The 19825-nt window shown below is 51.5% G+C and overlaps 8 protein-coding genes across 8 annotated transcripts; 5 read left to right on the forward strand and 3 right to left on the reverse strand.

The window, feature by feature from the left end:
• Positions 1 to 11: 11 nt before the first annotated feature.
• F4807DRAFT_435928 (uncharacterized protein) lies at positions 12 to 5506 on the forward strand. The gene has a single exon (XM_047998925.1). It carries the CDS (start codon positions 478 to 480, stop codon positions 5209 to 5211), a length of 4734 nt encoding a protein of 1577 aa, XP_047851685.1. The 5' UTR covers positions 12 to 477; the 3' UTR covers positions 5212 to 5506.
• A 416-nt stretch (positions 5507 to 5922) lies between these two features.
• Positions 5923 to 6334, reverse strand: F4807DRAFT_462896 (NADH-ubiquinone oxidoreductase B18 subunit-domain-containing protein; the record flags this gene model as incomplete). Its single annotated transcript, XM_048001889.1, has 3 exons — positions 5923 to 6027; positions 6099 to 6223; positions 6298 to 6334. 3 exons carry the CDS (start codon positions 6332 to 6334, stop codon positions 5923 to 5925), a joined length of 267 nt encoding a protein of 88 aa, XP_047851686.1.
• A 762-nt stretch (positions 6335 to 7096) lies between these two features.
• Positions 7097 to 9481, forward strand: F4807DRAFT_189502 (uncharacterized protein). The gene is made up of 3 exons (XM_047993669.1): positions 7097 to 7517; positions 7588 to 8179; positions 8326 to 9481. Exons 1-3 carry the CDS (start codon positions 7440 to 7442, stop codon positions 9294 to 9296), a joined length of 1641 nt encoding a protein of 546 aa, XP_047851687.1. The 5' UTR covers positions 7097 to 7439; the 3' UTR covers positions 9297 to 9481.
• F4807DRAFT_189517 (pre-mRNA splicing factor) lies at positions 9481 to 12701 on the reverse strand. Its single transcript, XM_047993670.1, has 2 exons — positions 12204 to 12701; positions 9481 to 12102 (listed from the first exon to the last, which is right to left on the reverse strand). Exons 1-2 carry the CDS (start codon positions 12551 to 12553, stop codon positions 9666 to 9668), a joined length of 2787 nt encoding a protein of 928 aa, XP_047851688.1. The 5' UTR covers positions 12554 to 12701; the 3' UTR covers positions 9481 to 9665.
• A 261-nt stretch (positions 12702 to 12962) lies between these two features.
• F4807DRAFT_462899 (rRNA adenine dimethylase) lies at positions 12963 to 14207 on the forward strand (the record flags this gene model as incomplete). Its single annotated transcript, XM_048001890.1, has 2 exons — positions 12963 to 13220; positions 13299 to 14207. The coding sequence occupies 2 exons, from the start codon at positions 12963 to 12965 to the stop codon at positions 14205 to 14207; spliced, it is 1167 nt and encodes a 388-aa protein (XP_047851689.1).
• A 335-nt stretch (positions 14208 to 14542) lies between these two features.
• F4807DRAFT_462900 (uncharacterized protein) lies at positions 14543 to 15414 on the reverse strand (the record flags this gene model as incomplete). Its single annotated transcript, XM_048001891.1, has 4 exons — positions 14543 to 14716; positions 14780 to 14895; positions 14994 to 15160; positions 15314 to 15414. The coding sequence occupies 4 exons, from the start codon at positions 15412 to 15414 to the stop codon at positions 14543 to 14545; spliced, it is 558 nt and encodes a 185-aa protein (XP_047851690.1).
• A 562-nt stretch (positions 15415 to 15976) lies between these two features.
• On the forward strand, positions 15977 to 17812 carry F4807DRAFT_189623 (uncharacterized protein). Its single transcript, XM_047993672.1, has one exon. The coding sequence runs from the start codon at positions 16154 to 16156 to the stop codon at positions 17543 to 17545; it is 1392 nt and encodes a 463-aa protein (XP_047851691.1). The 5' UTR covers positions 15977 to 16153; the 3' UTR covers positions 17546 to 17812.
• A 507-nt stretch (positions 17813 to 18319) lies between these two features.
• F4807DRAFT_462902 (uncharacterized protein) lies at positions 18320 to 19767 on the forward strand (the record flags this gene model as incomplete). Its single annotated transcript, XM_048001892.1, has 2 exons — positions 18320 to 18538; positions 18682 to 19767. The coding sequence occupies 2 exons, from the start codon at positions 18320 to 18322 to the stop codon at positions 19765 to 19767; spliced, it is 1305 nt and encodes a 434-aa protein (XP_047851692.1).
• Positions 19768 to 19825: the final 58 nt, after the last annotated feature.

Below are 19825 nucleotides of genomic sequence, written 5' to 3' on the forward strand. Positions count from 1 at the left end.
TAGAATGATAATTGTGACATAAAAGACCCGTAGACGATTGGACCTCTCTACTCTACCCCGCCAACTTAGTGATATCCGGGTACGGTACCTAGTACATACATCCAGATAGAATTAGCTAGTGGAGACAGCCCCACATCAATCCCCTAGCTCTCCAAAAATTAATATCTGCCAAGACATTTCGCAACGCGGTTTCCCGTTGGAGATCGCCAATCTTTACATTTAAGCCTTCGCCTTCGTGAATTGTGAATCGTGAAATATGGAGTAACGAAGTCAACCCACGAAGTTACTTTACTCTGTTCCTTCCTAATTCAACCCTACCTCCTAGGGCACAGAGATATTTGACTACAATTCCAATAACAACACCTTCCTCATGAACACTACAATTTCTTAAACTTCCCCTATACCGGGCCCATCACCAAGGTCTTACATGCACATCCATTTCACACCGGCTCCCTTGTATGAAGAACATACGTGGCTATGACCGAAAAGGATATGCGTCTGCGCCTCGTGGTGCGAAGGGACGGATTCCCGGAAGTACGGCTCGTTTGGAACGTGTCTCTAGAGAACGACCCGACTATCTCGAAGCTGCTCGAGACAGTGAACGAGACCATCCCTCTAGAGATTGAGCAGAAAGGACTAGAAAACTACGTGGTCGAGCTACACGATGACGATGGAACAAGTTTCGAATGCTTGCACTTCCAAACGGTACGATCTGTCCTCAAACCCGACGACCGAGTTTTCATTCGAGCCCTCGATCGAGACGACAACAAACAGCGTCGAATCAGTGGTCGATATCGGATCTCTTCCGATGGCAGACACTTGATTGACGGTATCCCTTTTGGACGTCGTCGCCTCAAAGCCTCGAGCAGTCGACCCCCCGCTGCTCTCCCCCCGCGGAAGCGTGCTAGACTGGCGTATGATCAGGAAGACTTGGATGATGAAGACGACGACGACTTCTTAGGGGACGAAGATGATACGCCGATGCTACTTCTCACTAATGGCGAACAACCTAGCGATACAGGGGACTCTTCAAGTGTCAGAATAAATGCGGAGTTCGACGATGCTGATGCCGATGCCGAGGATGATGATCTCGATAGCGAAGAGCGGATGGACGATACACTTGACCACTCTGAACCTGAAAACTCTGACCAAGAAGACCAATCAGAGTCACCAAGCGATGAAGATATGGAAGATGAGCTTGATGACGAAGATCTCGATGACGAACTTCAGGATCTGATGAAAGACAACGCTGATTACGCAGAGGAACAAGAAGAGGAAGAGCCAGAGGTAGAACCGTCTGATATGCAAACTTCAGATGGAGGAAACCTAAATAAGATTTCCGCATTACGAGCTGCATTTCCCTCAGCACCAGTGGCAATCTGTGAGAAGCTTCTGGATAGCTCCAACGGTGACCTAAAGGCAGCATACAATGGTCTCGTTAATGTCTTTGAACCGAAGCTTTCAGAATCTGCGTTGTTAGCATGGCATCCATCAAAAGAGGTTTCGCCAAAGACAAAAACCTCTCAAAACGGAGCGCCGGTGAATTCTACGGCGAATAATTATACGAAAAAAAGCCGTAACGCGTTCGACGATGACGAGGATCAGTGGGAGTCAACCGAGGAGGAAGAAGAGGATGTCCCCGATTTCGTACGACAATTCGACCATCGCGGCTTGCCTCCTGGTTCAATTACTTCAGGCAAAGGACTAGCGGAAATGGCTGCGGTATCCGGCACACTTGCCCATAATAAAATAAATGGAGCGAGCGAGACAACATCTGCCACCTTGAACGATGGTAAGGCTAGCCCTGAAAAAACAACAAATGAAGACGATGACACTTCAAGTGACGCCACAAGCTCTAGCTCCGAAGGTGAAGATTCCGAATCTGAGAGCGATGACAATTCTGACGATGACGATAATGAATCGTCGGATGACAACAGCAATGAAGATGGCGATAGCAATGATAGCGAGGATGATAGCGAAGGCAATAGTGTTGATCTTGAAGGCGGTGGTTCTCCTGCATCCGATAATGATGCGTCATCCGCGTCTGGTTCCGGCTCAGATAGTCCAAGCGAGGACGATAGCGAGGACGATAGCGAAGATAATAGCGAAGAGAATGATAGTGGCCCAGAAGTATCATCTTCGAGACTCCCACTTTCTATTCAGCAAGGAAACGTTGATGAAGAGGACTCGAGTCAAGACGAAACTAGCAGTGACTCTTCATCAAATGACAGCGATATCTCCTCCGAAGATAGTTCTGAAGCTGAATCAGCTTCAGGATCTGAAAGTGAGCAAGTAGAGGAGGAGTTGCCTACAAATCACGAAGAGGCAGTGATGCCAAATAATACAATAGGATTGACTCAAAGCGCGCAACAAACTCAGCCGCCCCTAGTATCGGCGAATCCGGCTCCCCAAGTCAACCAGGCACCAGTACCTCCAGGTTCCGGCAAGGAAAGCACAAGGAGGCGAAATGCTCGCCGTCGAGCCGCAAAAAGGGCTAAGCAGCGAGCGCAGCAACTAGCATCTACTACAGATGCATCGTCTACAAGCAAGGAAGCCGAACATCCTACCCCTCTCTTGGACGAAAAGGCTCTTTTTGAGGCCAAACGACAAGAATTACTGGATGCGATTGCCGATGGCGGGGTGGAAGTTGGTCCACCCAGCCAATCGGACGAATCGTCAAGGACTTCGAATCTCACGAAAAGGAAGCGTCAAGAACAAGACGGGCTTGACCAGCAGGCTACTCAAGAAGCTACTCCTGCAAAGACGCCCGCAAGTGAAGACGATCAGTCGCCGGCTTCAACCCAGAAAAGGCGTCGGATAGATGTGAGCGCCGGCCGGAGAATGCTCTTTGGGGCTCTGGGTCTTCGCAATCCTAAAACTAAGGAAGACGAGGAGAAGCTACGAGCAAAACTCATGAAGGATGTTCGACCTCTTGAAAACCTGAGACTTAAGCAAGACCCAAAGGACGCACAACTGATAGGTGAGAGTGAGGGGAAATCGACAGAGGAAGATCTTGATTCCTGGAAAAACAAAATCATCTATCGAGCCGTAGAGTGCTGCCAGGAAGGGATAGTGCTTAGCGAGCCTCCTTTTCCGTTTATCCAGCGATGGGATCCTCAGCAGCAAGGGTATTGGTCTCAGAAGAAGAACAAACGTGGTGGTCAAAGTAAGCGAACACAGCGTAATGAAGCACACTTCTACCAGGATAGCCGTTTAAGCAAGAAACGCAAGCATGACGAGTCCGCCATGTGGGATGAAGAGGGATACGATGACACATTTAACGGCATTGATGACACTACCAATGCTGATGTCGAGCTTAACTATGACGATCCCGAGGATGATCAACATTATGAAACGAATGGGCCTACTAATGATGCAAGCCAGTTCACAGACATGGATGATCTCCCGTCTTTGCCATCAGACTTGTCAACGCTCCCCGTTCTACGCCCTGGGGAAGTCCAGGTCGGCATGGTGATTACATGGCAGCAGTGGTCATGCTCGTCAGCTACCGGTTGGCAACCACAGCTTTCTAACGTGACCGGTGTCGTGGTTAGGATCGACGATGACGCTACTGGCGTAGAAGTCTGTCTCGCCAAACGAGACCGGTATCTAGATAGAAATGAGAAGAAGTATGATCAAAAAGGCCAACGGATTTATGACAAATTCGAAGCACCAGACTTTGACGACGAAGAGGAAGAAGACGAAGATGAAGGTTTCCGAACTATGGGTTTCGCCGAAATGCAGCAGCCTAGAATTCTTCAACAACCGCTACCTGCCATGACAACTAGTGGGGAACGTGGCGAGCGCGTTGGCAAACTTCCCGCTGAAAATCCAGTCCCTGGGGCGAGAGCATCTACAGCTGCCGAAGATATGCAAAACGATACCCCAGAAGAATCTAATCCACGAGAACCAGTGAAAGAAAACGCGCCTAGTGTCAAGAATTCGGAGACATCTCAAAGTGAACAGGAGCAACAAGCTAGCGATGGGTCGGTATCGGGTCTGTCTCAAATCAGTAGCCCTTCCCGTCAGTTACATGAGAGCACCAGTCAAGCCATCGGTGAGATATCCCGTGATCGGTCTACACAAGATATTTCCAGCCGCAGAGATGCCGGCTCGGATGTTTCATCTGATAAACCTAACCCTAATATGTCGGGTTCGGGCATTCCTAGCGCTCGACAGTCATCAGCTCCACTATTTGATAGCCATGAGGACGAGGTTGTTGTTGGAACGCCGAAGAGACTCAAAACTAAAGCTGCCGTTCCACCTTCATCAGTGAGCAGTGCACGTAGTGGACGGCAGCCGGATTATGCAATGGACATGAACGATACACAACCAGATTCGCTCAAAATTACAGACGATGGTGTCTCTGCTGCAGCAAACTCCGAAGGTCCTCGTGGCCCAGGATCTGATGAGGACGCGTCGACTCCTACGCCAAAGCCCGATCGCCAGAGCGAGTCGGTCTTTTTTAAGCAAGAAGGGACCGCAGGAAATGACCAACCATCATCACCAGCAAATCCATCAACCCCTAGCTCACTATCATCTATCAATACTGTTTGGAACACCGCTCGTACAGCACTCTCTTCGCGAAATACGCAAACTCCATCCCTATCCCAACAGCAGTCTCAACCCATCACTGCCAAGGCATCGGAGCAAGCCCGAGCTCTGAAAGACCAGGAGTATGAGGAAGCGATGCGGAAACTGGACGATTTTTCGGATGACCAGGAGAGCTTGTCAAGGGTTCCCGATAGCTTTAAACCAGGTAGCCAGGCATCGGGTCTCAATGGTGTCGCCGGACGTGATAAGCCTGTAATTAAACCAAAGTTGAAGTCGCCACAGATAAAGATCTCACCCCCTCCAACCAGGAGACGAAGATTGACTAAACCGCCAACTCAATTCACGCTTCCTCCCGGGACACAGGTAGTAGATTTATCCTCGGATTCAGAACCTGCCTACACCGAGAATTATGCAGATGACGATGTAGACGGAACCTATTCCCCTGAGCCGGACAGCTTTCCCAGAAGCAATGGATGGGTGCATAAGAAAGTGGATGCGAAGAATCGCAAACCGAGAAACATGTCAGCGCCTGTCGGAACTCAGCCAATGAAAAAGGAATTGCTCTCATCGTCACAGAGCTACCGGGCGTCGTTGCCTATGTCTTCAATATCCAACCCCAGTCGGCTCAAGTCTCGGAAGACAAGCTCAAGATTCTAGTTGATGTTATTTGGGAAGAGTAGTTCTGAGTAAAACTCTACGGACACTGTACTTGGGGTGTTACTGGTATTCTGGTTTTCAGGTATGATCTTAGGCATCTGCCTAGGTATTAACCATATTACAAAAGGTGAAGAAAACTGAGGTAGTAAGAAAGTCTAGGTGTTTTGAGGTTTGAGGGGCTTTCACAATGAATCAACACGGCATGTATTATGGTACGCGTGTCCATACTTTAGTACAGGAACGCCTTAGTGAGTTATATAGCCAAGTAATGAGCTGACCAATCCAAGATAATCATACGGGCATCGAGAGTGATTCGTATTCAGTGAGAATCAGGCATTATAATCCTGATATGTTTAGGTAGTCAATGCCCTAGGGTATTAGCCATAGATTAGGGCTACCTCAAAGTTCATTGTACAGCTCCATTTAGAGCATTCGTTATGACCCTAGTTAGAGTTCATAGAGTAACTAGTGTCATCGCTTTGCAATAATTAATGAATTGTACAGATGGCGCAAGGCAAGACCTAACGCCGGCGGCCTCTCACCGATAACTCAGTACTTCAGGATACGACGATCTCCAGCGGATCGGGGACGGTGAATGCGAATTGTATATACAACATTCGTTTCTTTCTCCTTTAGTCTAAGGTTCGTCTTCCTCTTTGTGCAATGATTCCACAAACGGCAACATCTGGATCGCCTCGGGTTTCTTGGACCTCAGTTACTCCGCGCACCGCCCTTGGCCTCCCGGAGCTCGTCCATCCGGGCCACGCGCTTCTTGAACTCGACGTACTGGCACTTCTCGTAGCTATGTCGCTCGTCCTGTTTTCGCGGGAGGGGCCCTATGTTAGTGTTCCCGGCGGAAGGAGGACGGAGAGGAGGGAGCAACGCACCTCGCACTTCCACGGCAGGTAGTACGTGTCGACTCGACATCTGTTCAGGGGGATGAGGAGGTTCGCGCAGCTGTCCCGGTAGGCTAGGGGAAGTTTGGCGTCTCGCATCTCCTCCCGCGTGGCTTCTGGACCAATGGGTTGAGCCGGATTAGCAATTGGAGGTGGGAATGTGCGGAATGTGCGTAGGGGGATCACGTACTTGGGGGAGCCTCGGAGGAGCTGGTTAAGAGGCCCATCTTGAGATGTATCGGCGGTAGGGTAGTCAATGGTTTGGGTATGGCAGACACTCGTTGTGACGTGATGGGTGAGCTTTCAATTGGAACCTTGAAGCCGTTCCGATCTAATCGGCTGGATTAGATTAGACTTGTAGTGTGGCCGTGCAGATCTATGTCAACAGCCACAATTATGCGACAAATGCATAGATCTCTTGGCTCCTGATATATGCATATATATAATCACTTGATAGAATAAAATAACCATAACGCCCAATATCTCTATAAGCATGTATATTCAAACGGCCCCCGATAAGTTCAGCCCTAGAGGCGTCAGTTTATTCCCCTACAGTACATTCTCATATACCCACCTTGATCACGATTGTCATCTAAACACTATAGTTTTAGCGATATTCCATAGGAGTATACAGATTCCTTGCTGATGTTTGGCAGACAATTTCAATTCATCGAAACTTAATATGTGGATGTTCTGACTATTTCAACATTTCTTCATTAATAAGCCAACTGTTACAAATATCCTACAAACATTCAGAGGCCGCAGAGACTTAAGGATTCGAGTCAAGTTCGAGTCCTTGCACAGTGTGATACAAAAAATGCTACCATGAGCTGGGCAATCCCCCTCGCATGAAGATATCCTAGTCGCCCACGCATACGGGCCGCGCTCCGCCGCGAGGGTACATGCGGTTAGCCTCGATAGAGCACCCTGGACCGAACAGATGAGAAACGGGAATAGTCACACCCTCTCGCGCGCCTTCCAGTCAACGCGCAGCTGACGAGCTGAACGGGCCTCTTCCCCCGCGGTTTCTTGGAAAGTGCAATAAAAGGAAAGACTATGAGTGATAGCACAGCCACTACTATATTATACAAGGCCCCCTTAGGACTACTTCGTAAGCTATTGGAGCGGCTGAAAGTGGTCAGTTGATTTATATATCTCTATCGATGTCGTGTGAAACATACCCGCATACCTACATACCTACTTGCTTTTCCTATTTCATATGGCTAGGTATGATTACTGCTATACTATAATATACTCTATACCCCACATCTACGTCTATACTTCTATACATACCTAGCTTACCAACACACTCGTCCCTCTCAGCCCTTCGGAATGGACCAGGCGAACCTAGCCGCGGCGTGGCTCTCGTTCGCCGCCACGGCGGTCGGTCTCGGAGGCTTGATCTCGCAGGTATGGAAAACTCACTATATTCACTCCGATCCCCTTTTGCTTAGTACTAAGACCGGCCACGAAAAAAAAGGCAAGCGCCATAAATGACCAGCTGGACCCGTACCACGCCAACCGCACGGCCGAGTACCTGGGGATATGGTTCCAGCGACAGCAGCGGTTCCCCTGGTGGCGCATCGCGAAGCCGCCGCCCCTGGGCCCCGTCATCAGCGCGCACATGGCCGACGGCTTCTGCGGCGTCAACGTGCTGCACCTCGCGCGCATCCCCGTCGTGTCGCCCGGCCGCGCCGGCTGGTCGACTATCCTGGCCATGTTCAACCACGAAGCGCCTGTGCTTCTGCCGGGTATGTCCGGTTTTGTTTCGGATAGCGATGTGGAGAAGGGGAAAGGGGGTGCGAGGGTGGAAGTGGGAGGAGTATCGCCGCCGAAGAGCGCGGGGAGCAGCGCGAGTACTGCAACGGGCGAGGCGCTGGATGTGGGGCGTAGCGCGAGTTGGCCGCAGTTGGAGCGCAGGGCGTTGAAGAGGCATCAGACGTACGCGTGTATCGTGATCTCGCGGACGACGCTGATCACGATGCTGGTTGTGACGAATGGACGCCCCGTGTTCCAGTACAGCGACGCTACAGGGTTCCGGGCGGGCTATGCGTCGTATTGCGGGCAGTGGTGTGAGTGTCTCCTTTTCCTAGCTCTACTTACTTCCCCCCCTATCTACTCCTACCCCCGTAAAGCTCCTTACCCAGGCCGCGGCTTAACCCTTCCCATCATCACCTCCTTTTCTCACTTATTCCCCCAAATCTAACACCCACCGCAGACATAACCTGGCCCATAGGCCAAGAAGCCATCGTCAAGTTCGCCGCGCACGACAGCATCGGGTCGACAGAGGTGCTCCCGCGCTCCTTCGCGCAGCGCGTCGACCGCTGCGGGCAGATGGCCTCGGGCGTCGTCTGCTCGCCCTCTTCCACCAGCACCTCCTTCGCCGTCGGCTTCTGCGGCCGCAAGCCGGGCGGCGACTACCGCCTCGAGCACGCGCCCAAGGGCTTCCAAGGCGCGCATTCCGGCCGTCACCTCTATAACATGATGGGCGGCAAGGCCTTCGAGGTCGACTTCCTCGACGCACGGGAGGTCTCCTACATCGATCCCGACTTCGCCGCCGCCGTGTATAACGGGTACGAGAGCGGGTTTCTGCCCAGCGGAACGCAAGGGCAGAGGAAAGCGGAAAGGGACGTAGTGCTCAACCTACCAGGCAAGCAAGACGGCCGACTCACAGTCCGCATGCTCGTCCCCGCCCCCGAGGCGCGCGTCCTGCGCCAGGCGCTGGATTGCCTGCCCTGGACCTCGCTGTCGTGGAGCGCGCACCGCGGGCTAAGGGACGTGCTCCTCGCGTTCGGGAAGCCGATCATGGATCTGCACCGGGCCGCGCTCGCGGACATCGTGAAGCGCACCGTGGCCGAGCGGCCCGACGCGTTCCGCGCGCGCGGCTGGGACGCGGGGTTCGTGCGCGAGAACATGGGGCTCATGGGGTCGAGCGCGGTGCTGGCCGGCCGCGGCAACTCGGGCGACGCCGTGCGCGTCGTGACCGACGTCGTCGCCGCGTACGTCGGCGACTGGGACGTCGGCAGGCTGGACGATGTGGTCTTCTGGCGCCGCGAGGACGTGCGCGAGGTGAGGGAGTTGGATAAGCAGGCCGTCGTGGCGCTGACGAAACTATTCGTCCTGGAGTGGAGCCAGGAGTTCGATTATCAGCTTTACCACCACTTGCCTATATCGCTTTATTTCGGGTGATGGGCTTGATCTGGTATAGAAAATAGGTATGAAAGACGAAAAAGAGGCTAGACATTGGTTTGGGTTGGTGCCTTTGGGATTTGGGGTATGGTGAAGATACGAGCATATAATGGAGATTGCATGGTCGGGAGGCTTAGTACATATATGTTTAGCAAAGCGTAGATATCCCTATTCATCATTTTTCCACTTTTCATATGGTCTCTGATCTGTACCTACCTTAAAACTCAGCTATTTCCCAAAACAAAGCTAATAGGACAGCAAGAATATCATCAAATACGTCTCGTTGATATAATTTCTCTATCACTTTTCTGACCTAAAATACCTAGGTATCTCCTCTTTCGAGACCTTTCTTTTGGTATATATAGGTAACTAATGCAGCTCAGCAGTCACAAGCTTCAAAATCTCCTCCACCCCCTTCCTCGCATTCTTAGGATCCTTCGCAACAACCTGCCAGGCCTCGCCGTGCCTAGGTTCCACGCCAACGCACTTACTTATAACCTCCTCCCTCTTCTCGTCCGTCCCGTGCTCCAGCAAGAACTTGTAGTACCAAGCCCAGCTATCGCCCAGGTCCGGATCCCTAACTAGCGCCTTCTCGAACCAGTTCTGCGCCTTCTCGAGCCTGCGCTCGCCCCAGAAGATGCGCGCCACGGCCGTCAAGAGCGTCGGGTCGTTGTCTACCTCCTTGATGGCTTCCAGCGCACGAGGCTTGCGCTGCGGCCGCGTCGTCAGGTGCCATATTTTCTCGCTCCATAGGATGCCCTGATCCGGCTTCGGTACGTCGCGGAGCGCCCGCTCCATGAGCGACTCGGCCTGCTTCGTGTTCTGCGCCCGCCTCTCCACTCGCACGGACTCGCACCATAGTTCGGCTGACTTAGGCACGGCAAGGCGCGCGCGGTCGAGGACGGACCGAGCTTTAGGAAGCTGTCCGAGTTTCTCTTCTAGACGAGAGTAGAGGAGCCAGAGAGGTACGGATTTGGGCACCGCCTTGACTCCCGTGCTGTAGGCTTCGCGGGCTTGTAGTGGTTTGCCTAGGTCTTCATAGATCTGGCCTTTCATCATCCAGAGCTTGGCGGATGCGGGGAAGAGGTTGAGAGCTTGTTGGACAAGGTCCAGCGCTGCATCGAGATCGTCTAGCTGTCGTTCAAATGCAGCACTCTTCATCCAGACGCGATCGGTTGGGGCCTCTTGACGAGCCGTCTTTAGTAGTCCCCGAGCCTGTTCGATCTGGCCATTTTCAGCTTCAAGCTTAACAGCTGCGAGCCAGATATCTTCGTTGTTCGGGTTTTGCTTGAACGCTCTCGCCAGGACGCGCCGTGCGTTGTCGATCTCTCCGGCTTGCCATTTCTCCTTTGCGAGCATCATCCACAGGACTTCGCTCCGAGGCACAGCGTTGACAGCTTTTTCTAGAACTTGCCATAAGTCCTCCTTCGTACCGTGATTCCGCTCAAGATCCGCAGCAGCCAACCATATCGTTTTACTCGTAGGGAACACTCGTAGCGCATATGCATATATTGCCCGAGCTGTTTCGTACATCCCGCGGTTGGTACTGTCGCGAGCATCGTCCAACCAAGTATCTTTGCGATCGTCGTCTTCGTCAAGACCGTAGCCGAGAGTTTCTCGAATGATGGCACCGCAGGTGATTATGGCGCCTTCTTGTTCACATTTCTCTGCCTCGGCAATCCATTGCTCTCGTTTTGGCATCGCAGATTCTTTAACGAGAACCTGCGCAGCACGCTTCATAACGTTGACCTTTTCTCCTTGGCCGAGTTGTTCTTGTAATCGCGCGGCTGCTATCCAAATCTCGTGAGAGGTTGGACAATGCTTACGTGCCTTGTTCAACACCTTCTGTGCATTCTCTGGTGTCTCTAACCTGGCCAAGGCCAGCCATAGGTCTACCGACAAGGGAATAAGCTCCGTAGCCTTAGCCAAGAGTAACCTAGCATCATCTGGTTCTTCCTCTAGGTTGACTGCTTCCTTCCATAGTGCCTCCGATTCGGGTATATGATCTAAAGCGTGTCGTATAACTCGCTTCTTAGATCTAGCGTCATCTTCCAGCTTCATTGCCTCGATCCATAGCCGCACAGAGCGGTTGTTTTTCTGAATTGCTTGAGCAGCAATGATCTTGGCGTTCCGTCCCTCGTTAAGTCGGATATTTTCAAGCCAAACATCCTCATTTTTAGGACAATGTTCGCAGCCTCGCGCTATTAGATTTCGAGCCGCTACTATTTTACCGGCAAGTTCCTCGACACGAGCCGCAGCGACCCAGCCAGGCCCGTTAACCGGGTTGGTTTTGGTGACGGATTCGAGCAATTCTCTAACCCTGTTGATATCACCAACTTGAGCCGCGCTGTCCGGTAGTGAAGATTTCGCAAGGCTGGTTAAATAGCCTTTGGGGTCGACGCTCGTAGCACTTCCTGATGTAGCGGTTCCATTTTGGGAGGCCTGATCCAGCCTGACTTGAAGGACCTTGTCTCTGGCTTGTCCAATTTTGGCAAAATTCGTCATCGTTCCATCTTGACTACTCGAACCACCCGTCGTCGATGCTCCGCCGTCGTCAACCACGGTACTCCCAAGCTCGCCGGCGCTTCCAGCGGCAGCTAACACGCTATCCGGAACAGCGTAGAAGCGTTGTTGTCTAGCTTGTTTGCTTCGTCTATTCTTTCCCGTAAGGTCTCCAACTTCGGGTAGCGCCGCCCATTCTTCTTCGGAAACGCTTTCCAATCCTCTTTTCAGGTCGGCGAATTGTTGTTGAATCTTGGGGTTTTTGCGTTCGTATTCTTCTTGTTCTGCTTTTTCGCGGGCTTCCCTATTCGTGTAAAACACTCGTCGGTAATCTGTCCAAACTAACTTCGGGATGAACTGTGAACTAGCTGGGGGCAAAGAGGGATCTAAAGAGGAAGTACTAACCTTCTGGCTCTCCGCCGCTTGTCCATCTTCTCATCTATCTCTCGATATATCCGATCGGCCTCATCATCGTCCTTATCGTAGACTCCGCCAGCAAATAGACCGACTTCATTGTCTGGGTCTTGGTATCGTTCATCGTTGTCGTCGTCCTCTTCTTTCTTGCTTGGCGCGGCATCGCCGAATCCTAGTTGCGCTGCTCGTTTCGCAAGAGCTTCTTTAATCTGGTCTTCGGAGGGACCTTCTCTTGCGGGACCCAAATCTGAGCGCGTGGTGAAGCCCGTAGCACCACGTCCTAAACCGGCGACATAGTTCTCTGGCGCCGGCTGGCTTAGGAAATCACGCCGCCCAGCCATGGTAGCCAGTCGCAATCGATGTTAATCCGGAACGGTTTTTATTATATTCGAGTAGCCACACGACTTTATGCGATAGGATAGATAGCCGTACAGTAGAGCGTTTCGCGTGAAATTGCTTGCCTCGAGGCTTAGTAGTTTTGCTTGAAGTTGAAAGCTTGAAATTTATTGAAAGAGCAAGGCGCGGACTAGGCGCGATAACTTGCAGGGGTAGGTGACTGGAGCAGGGATCTAGATAACGATAACAAGCCACTAGTACTAGCCACAACACCAAAAAGTTTAGAAAAAAAAGTTGAAGTCTCCAATTGCGATCGCATTGCCCCTCTGCCCCTCCATAATAAGAACGTGCACAACCTTCCACCAAAACGACACCACTCGCCTGACCGACCCAATTTGGTGGCCAGGAGCAGAGATGGGAAAAGTGAAGTCAACGAAGCGCGGAAAAGCGAGTTCCACCCCCTACGAACGACCGGCTAAGCACGCCGCCGCCGCAGCCAACAATGTCTTCAAGTTCAGCAAGGACTTCGGCCAGCATATCCTCAAGAATCCAGGTATCGCAGAGACAATAGTGAACAAGGCGAACCTAAAGCCGACAGATACCGTCCTCGAAGTCGGTCCCGGAACCGGTAACTTAACCGTGAAGATCCTGGAGCAGGCGAAGAAAGTCATTGTGAGTTCCCACTCTTACTACCGAGCAGAGTAAAGCAGTACCAATAATCGCCGAACTAATCATATGCGCGCGAATAAGGCAGTGGAAATGGACCCCCGAATGGCGGCCGAAACAACGAAGCGCGTGCAGGGCAAGCCGGAGCAGAAAAGGCTTGACGTGCTCCTAGGCGACGTGATCAAGACGACGCTCCCGCAGTTCGACGTGTGCATCTCGAACACGCCGTACCAAATCTCGTCGCCGCTCGTATTTAAGCTCCTCGCCCTCCCGAACCCGCCGCGGACGTGCGTGCTCATGTTCCAGCGCGAATTCGCGCTGCGCCTCACGGCTCGCCCGGGCGACGCCCTGTACTGCCGTCTGTCGGTCAACGCGCAGTTCTGGGCGCGCATCACGCACGTCCTGAAGGTCGGGCGCAACAACTTCCGGCCCCCTCCGCAGGTGGACTCCAGCGTCGTGCGGATCGAGCCCAAGCTCGGGTCCGACAGGCCGAATATCAGCTTCACGGAGTGGGATGGTATGCTGAGGGTGTGCTTCAATCGGAGGAATAAGACGCTCCGGGCCTCGTGGCTGGGGAACAAGGAGGTTCTTGCTATGGTAGAACGGAATTACCGGTTGTGGTGCGCTACGAATGATATCCCGGTTGATGATGCTGTGGCGGATGAGGATGAGGACGAAAATGATGATATGGAGATGGACGAGAACGTGCTGCCGAGTGCCGGAGATGAAGAATGGGACGGCATCATGGATGTCGATGGAGACGATGATGACACCCCTTCGTTCTTTCAGGAGCTGAAGGCAGCTGGGAGCGAAGTGCCCAAGACGAAAAGCAAACGGAAGAAGACGAGGGTCGCCTTGTTAGTAAAGGAGAAGGTTCGTAAGGTCCTCGAAGATGTGACCGAGCTTGCCGACAAGAGAAGTGGGAAGTGTGATGAGAATGACTTCCTTCACCTTCTTGCGGCCTTCAACGCGGAGGGAATACATTTCTCATGATTACGAGGCTTTTAGGTGGCATATGCATGATTTACGACCGTCGGGCGTTCGGGGATCACGGCTTATACGCATAGGGCACGGGGAGTTAAGGCGTCAAGGATCTATCCTGTAAGTGACGATATCGCAATAGGTTGAGATCTCACTTCATGAAATGTGTCTGCTGTCGAACAGGTCGGCTTGGTTGATAAAAGAAATTGAGCATTAGGCACCTGATACGTGTAGACGTCAATCATACAGAACAATCCATTTGATCATTCCGAATAATCCTCGAGTCCTTGCTTAGGTTACTCATGCCCCCTTGAAGAATAATGAGCTTCATCAGTTATCTGATTAGTTCATTTTCCGCCGCCACCAAACCAGCCTGAGATGCCGCTCTTGGCTTTGGACGCCTCGGCCTCGACCTTCTTGTCGAATTCGTCAATCTTCTTCTGAGTAGCGGCTTTAGCATCCTTTGCGTAGGCTTCAGCTTCGTCGGCGGCCTTCCGCAATTCGGCTTGCGTCTTGTTGAGCTATTTTACAGAGTTGTTAGAACCTACCATGAGGAACTGGGAGAGCGCGACAGGGTTACTTACAGAATTGTCGACCTTTGCGCCAGCTTGTGCGCCGTACTTCTCCGCATCCTTCTTCGCCTCCTCTCCCCGACCGGGCAGCTCCGACTTGAACTGGGTAGAGATTCTGTGCGCGTCGGCTTTTCACATTGTCAGTTCATCCACAATTATTTTTCTATGTCGAATATAATATCTCGAGATAGAAAGGTTGAGGCAAGATAATTGTGAGTGGTCTAACCTTCAGCTTTCTTCTGGGCGACTTTGCCGTCACCACCCGCGCTATAGAGGTAGTAACCAATACCACCAGCGGCGGTTAAACCGAGCGCGAGGGGCAGTCTTGACTTGGACATTGTGATTTGTTTGTTGGGGATTGATTGTAGAATGTGATTCAGGAACAAGTCGATACTGAATGGTTAGGAACGTGGGTATTATGAACTTCAGTTGGGCTTGAGAATTGAGATGAGAAGTCGAAGTTATTGGACATCAAGGCAAAGAGTCAATATATTGCTAATAACTACGTACAAGTACCTCAAGTATGTACCTCTTAGACAAACGTACGACTTTACCTCAGTTACTCCAGGTGCTTCCCGACACAAATTGATGGCGATTCGCTCAGTACCTTGTATGTGGTGGTTGCTGTTATTTGATGATTGCTCCATTGTCACAAGATACATGACGTAGAGTATATTTAATGCAAGGTGGGGAGAAGGCGTAACAGCCAAGAGACATTGAAACGACTTACAAGCTGTATCTAATCTGGCAGGCAATCTAAGTTCCCTTTAGGTATCCCTATTGAGTCTACCCCAATCCGTAATTCGAGACCCACATAAGCAAAGTTCCTCAGACGGCAAGCACGTTCTAGATCACATCGTGCTGAGTAAATGCAGCTAACGTCGTTGTTATTATTATTTTCGAATTGCATCATCAACAACTACGCGTTTGACATCGCGAAGTCCAATCTTTGGTCTTTGCACCGCCTCGGAAGTTAAATACTTGCGCTTCTGCTCCCAATCCTGAAGAGATATCTGCAAGTTAGTTCGAGGTTCAGCTACTTTAGAGCTGAAGATCAATACTATTAGTTTTATTAGTTGTTGACTAGCTTCGGAGACTCAGAACTGGATTTTAGCCTCCTTCGTCATCATTGATGTTAGTTTCAGGCCCATACGTATTTAGCTTCTTAGCTAAGACCTAGTTTTGGAAGCACCTGCCTGGAGGACATTGCCTCTTCTCTTCTTGACAGCGGCTATGTTGTAGGATCGATTAAACAAACAGTCGACGTCCTGTTGTGCTTCATAGTTGGGAAGGACTTAACAACTAATGAGTAGCGTCCACCTCAGCTTTATGCCATTATCAACTATGCGATAGCTTTCATTATGCTGAATCTGTTCAATTCGAACGATGCCCAAGACCAAAGCGCATATGCGCAGTTCTCGTCGAGCTCCTTCGCTGAAAGATAACGACATTGATCATGAAATTAGTCTTGTCGACCACGTTGTAGTGAACGAAGAGCCTCTGACGCCCAATTCTGTTAATAATATCGACCATTCTATTTCAAATCAACCGCTGATTTCACCCGATAGTCGATCTCCGTCGACACAGCCTCCCGAGATAGAAGATGGCCAACCGAAACTTAATACCAATATAGAGGCGGGCCCTTCTGGCGAACAGGGCGCAGCACAGATTTCTACGAAAGACGCTGGAGAATTAGTAGCAGCAAAGAAGTCTACTTCGAAAGAAAATGGCACTGGGAAGAGCTATGGCAGCAATAAACGTCGTACGCGAGTACCGAAGGACTATGAGTCGGCCATCGACATATTATATGAGAACCAGCGTGGTGGATTCCTTTGCGGCATCCCTCTCTTCTCTTCTGCGGCATTGGGGAATCTAGATCCCACGCCATGGACTAATTTTGTCCACAAACCTAGCCCCACAGACATTACCAACGCTCAAGTTCCCGATCCAAGCTGGGAATGGGCTTGGCCTGAATGGCGCATAAATCGCGACGAGACCATCCAGACGGACAATGATGGTTGGGAATATTCGTTCATGTTTGCCAAGGGCTTTTCATGGCACGGGCCCAAGTGGTATAATTCGTTCGTGCGGAGGAGAGCGTGGATTAGAAAGAGAATAAAAAAGGGATTTGGGTATCAAGCAAACGACGCGCATCTGATGAACCCGGAGTATTTCTCGGTCACACCTACGAGGAGGGATGAGGATCGGCCGAGCGGCGATCAGTTAACAGCCCGCCTATCTCAAGAAACTCATAGGATGTCCCGAGATACGAGGCGAGGCGACGAATTTGAACACAAAGCCAAGGCAGATATAACAACTGTTGATGAATTAATGACGGTCCTTAGGCGGTCGCGCATCGACCGAGAGAGACTCGAGGCTATAGAGGACTACATCGAGCATTGCTCGGATGATTTGCGACAGTTGGATGAGCACATGCATGAAATCATGGCTTCATTCATATTTCAAGCGACCCGAAAACTACTCCTCTCACGGCTCATAAAATTTCATGATGAGCAGGTAGACGGAGGGAACAAAGGAGATATGGGAGACAAGGGGAAATCACCGGCGACCCATCAAAGAGCCGAAAATCTGGCCGCAGCAATCAAACATGCGGACGAGGAAGTCCGGAGGCTGGAATATTGGAGCGATATCAAGGACATGGCTGAGAGCGGTCAGTCTAGAGGTGCTGTAGACCGTGGGAAAGGTTGGGATCGGACTTGGGAAGGATTGGATAACAGCGGTCCTAAGGGAATTAAAGACGAGAGCGAACTTCCATGATGGGCTCGCTTATTTGCTCACGATAAACAGAATATCGTTATGCTTCGGTTTCGGGAAAGAAGCAAAAGTCCTGGGATACCATTAGAAGGAAGCTGAGAAGGAAGGGGGCAGGAAATAGTGTCGCACTACATGATAGGTATCAACAGTATTTCTGATATCTATCGACGGGCGGGTTTCGGCCGGCGCAATCTCTTGTGGCTTATTAATTGTAGAAGTCTGCAGAAGAAGGCTGCAGAAGAAGTCAGCCGTCGGAAAGTCTGGCTCGTGGCACATGGTTTTTATACGAATCGCCGGGCCGAGAACAGCTTCAATACGACGATGACGGTCATCGATGTCTCTTAAGTTACATCGTGATCGAGAGAAGAGTAAGGTGAAAATCGCTATCTGAGCGATTTGCTATGAACGCCTCCGCCCAATATTGACGCTCTCTAGCTGCTGTGATCCAATATTGGGGCGGGTGGCGTTCAAGACTGATCGATTTTTTAGTTAAAAATGGCGCCGCCTCGAAGTCAATATGGCTGTAGCTGACAAATATGAGCAGACGCACAATCAATTCTCAACCTGTAATAGGATTTGTAGAAGGTAAGAATAAGAACATTGACCGCGACGAAACAGCCAAGTTCACAAAGCTGCTAATATGCCAGGTCCCGTATTCCTCTCTACCTCTTAGTGCGGTGGCTTATAACGGTCCTACTCGCCTTGGATGATATTCCTGTCGTCTTTCATTTCTAGAAGATCGGGGGTTCAAACACGATAGGCCTGTTGGGTCTCATGATGATTCTCTCTAGGTCGGGAATGGTCATCAACACGGCATCTGGCACCGGGCCATCTCCTCCGCCTCCACCTCCTTCCCAGATCTCTTCGACGGGAAATGTCCAACCTCCTGTAGATCCTCTTGCGGGTAATAACAAGGGGAAGAAAAAGGCCGTCGCTCGTAAACCATGGGCAGACGAACCGTGGCCGCTCATCGAGCCTCTATCTCGAACTCAGAGCGTATGTCGTTCGACGCATTTAATCCCTTTCACCTCACGTGTCCTTCCAACCCCTAATTTCATGCATGTACTTGCTTCATAAAACGACAATTTGCCCACCTATCTTTTCGCTTCATTAGCCCATGTCCTAACAAGTTGTCGCAGATAACCCACCCGGCGCATCACATAGCCGACGAACTATCGCACACACACAACGCCATGCTACGCGGTCTCAACGCGCTGTACCTCCAGGCACCATTCGTCCGCGACCCTATCGACGTAGCTGATTTCCTGTTCCTGGCGCAAGCGTGGAGCGGCTGGGTGCTGGATTACCATGAGATGAAGGAGAACATTATGATACCGGGCTTTGAGGCCGCTTTGGGGTTACGGAAGGGGTCTTTAGGAGAAAGAGAAGATGATTTTAGTACAAGAAGTAGGGAATATGGTGATATCAATGATGATATGGATAGTAACAAACCGGGAGGAGAAGAAACAGGAAAAGGAGAGGAGGAAGATGCGGAGACCAAAAGCCAGTCTCTGGACCTTCCAACACACATTCAAAACCTCCGCTCTTACGCCATCGAAACACATCCTCAACCGTCGTCGTACTCGCCGTCGACCCTACGCACGCTTCTTACCACCCTCGCATCGACATTGGTCCCGCACTTACACAACCAAACTACAATACTCCTACAAATGGAAGAGCTCAGCGCCTTACCACCCTCCAACTCTCCTTTCCCTTCCCTCCCATCCTTACCATCCCTCCCTTCTCCGTCGCCTTCCCCAGCGCCCTCTCAACCCTCAACATTAAACTCGACCTCGACGCCTCCATCCTCAACCCCATCCGCGCTATCCAAATCCACTACCTCAACGACGGGAGTAGGAGTACCACCGCTACCATCCCGTCCTCCCCCACCGCCCCCTCCATTCTCAACCACACCAACGACCACCCCATCCACCCCAACAGGCAAGGCCCCACCCCCATCCCCCCGCGCCTCCTCGCTGACGCAGGTCCACCTCTCGGCCGAGTCGTCCTTCAGCGCCGCCATGGACCGGTACACGGTGCCGCCGATGGCGATCCGGCTCCGCGACGCAGCGCACGACGGCGCGGCTCGGCTCTCCGTCCCCGCCATCCACGCCGTCGCCGACCGGCTCAGCCCCAGGCACGCCGGCGCCTGGCGCTTCCTGCCTTGCGATATCTGGGGAAGGCGGAGGGGGCTGGAGTTTCTTGGGGATGGGGAGGGGTGGTGAGGTAATATGGGGAAAGAGGCGTTTCCTTACGAATGTACTTATCCAGATGGGTATCTAA

Source organism: Annulohypoxylon truncatum, assembly GCF_022578515.1.
Source record: "Annulohypoxylon truncatum strain CBS 140777 unplaced genomic scaffold F4807scaffold_29, whole genome shotgun sequence".
NCBI lineage: Eukaryota > Fungi > Ascomycota > Sordariomycetes > Xylariales > Hypoxylaceae > Annulohypoxylon > Annulohypoxylon truncatum.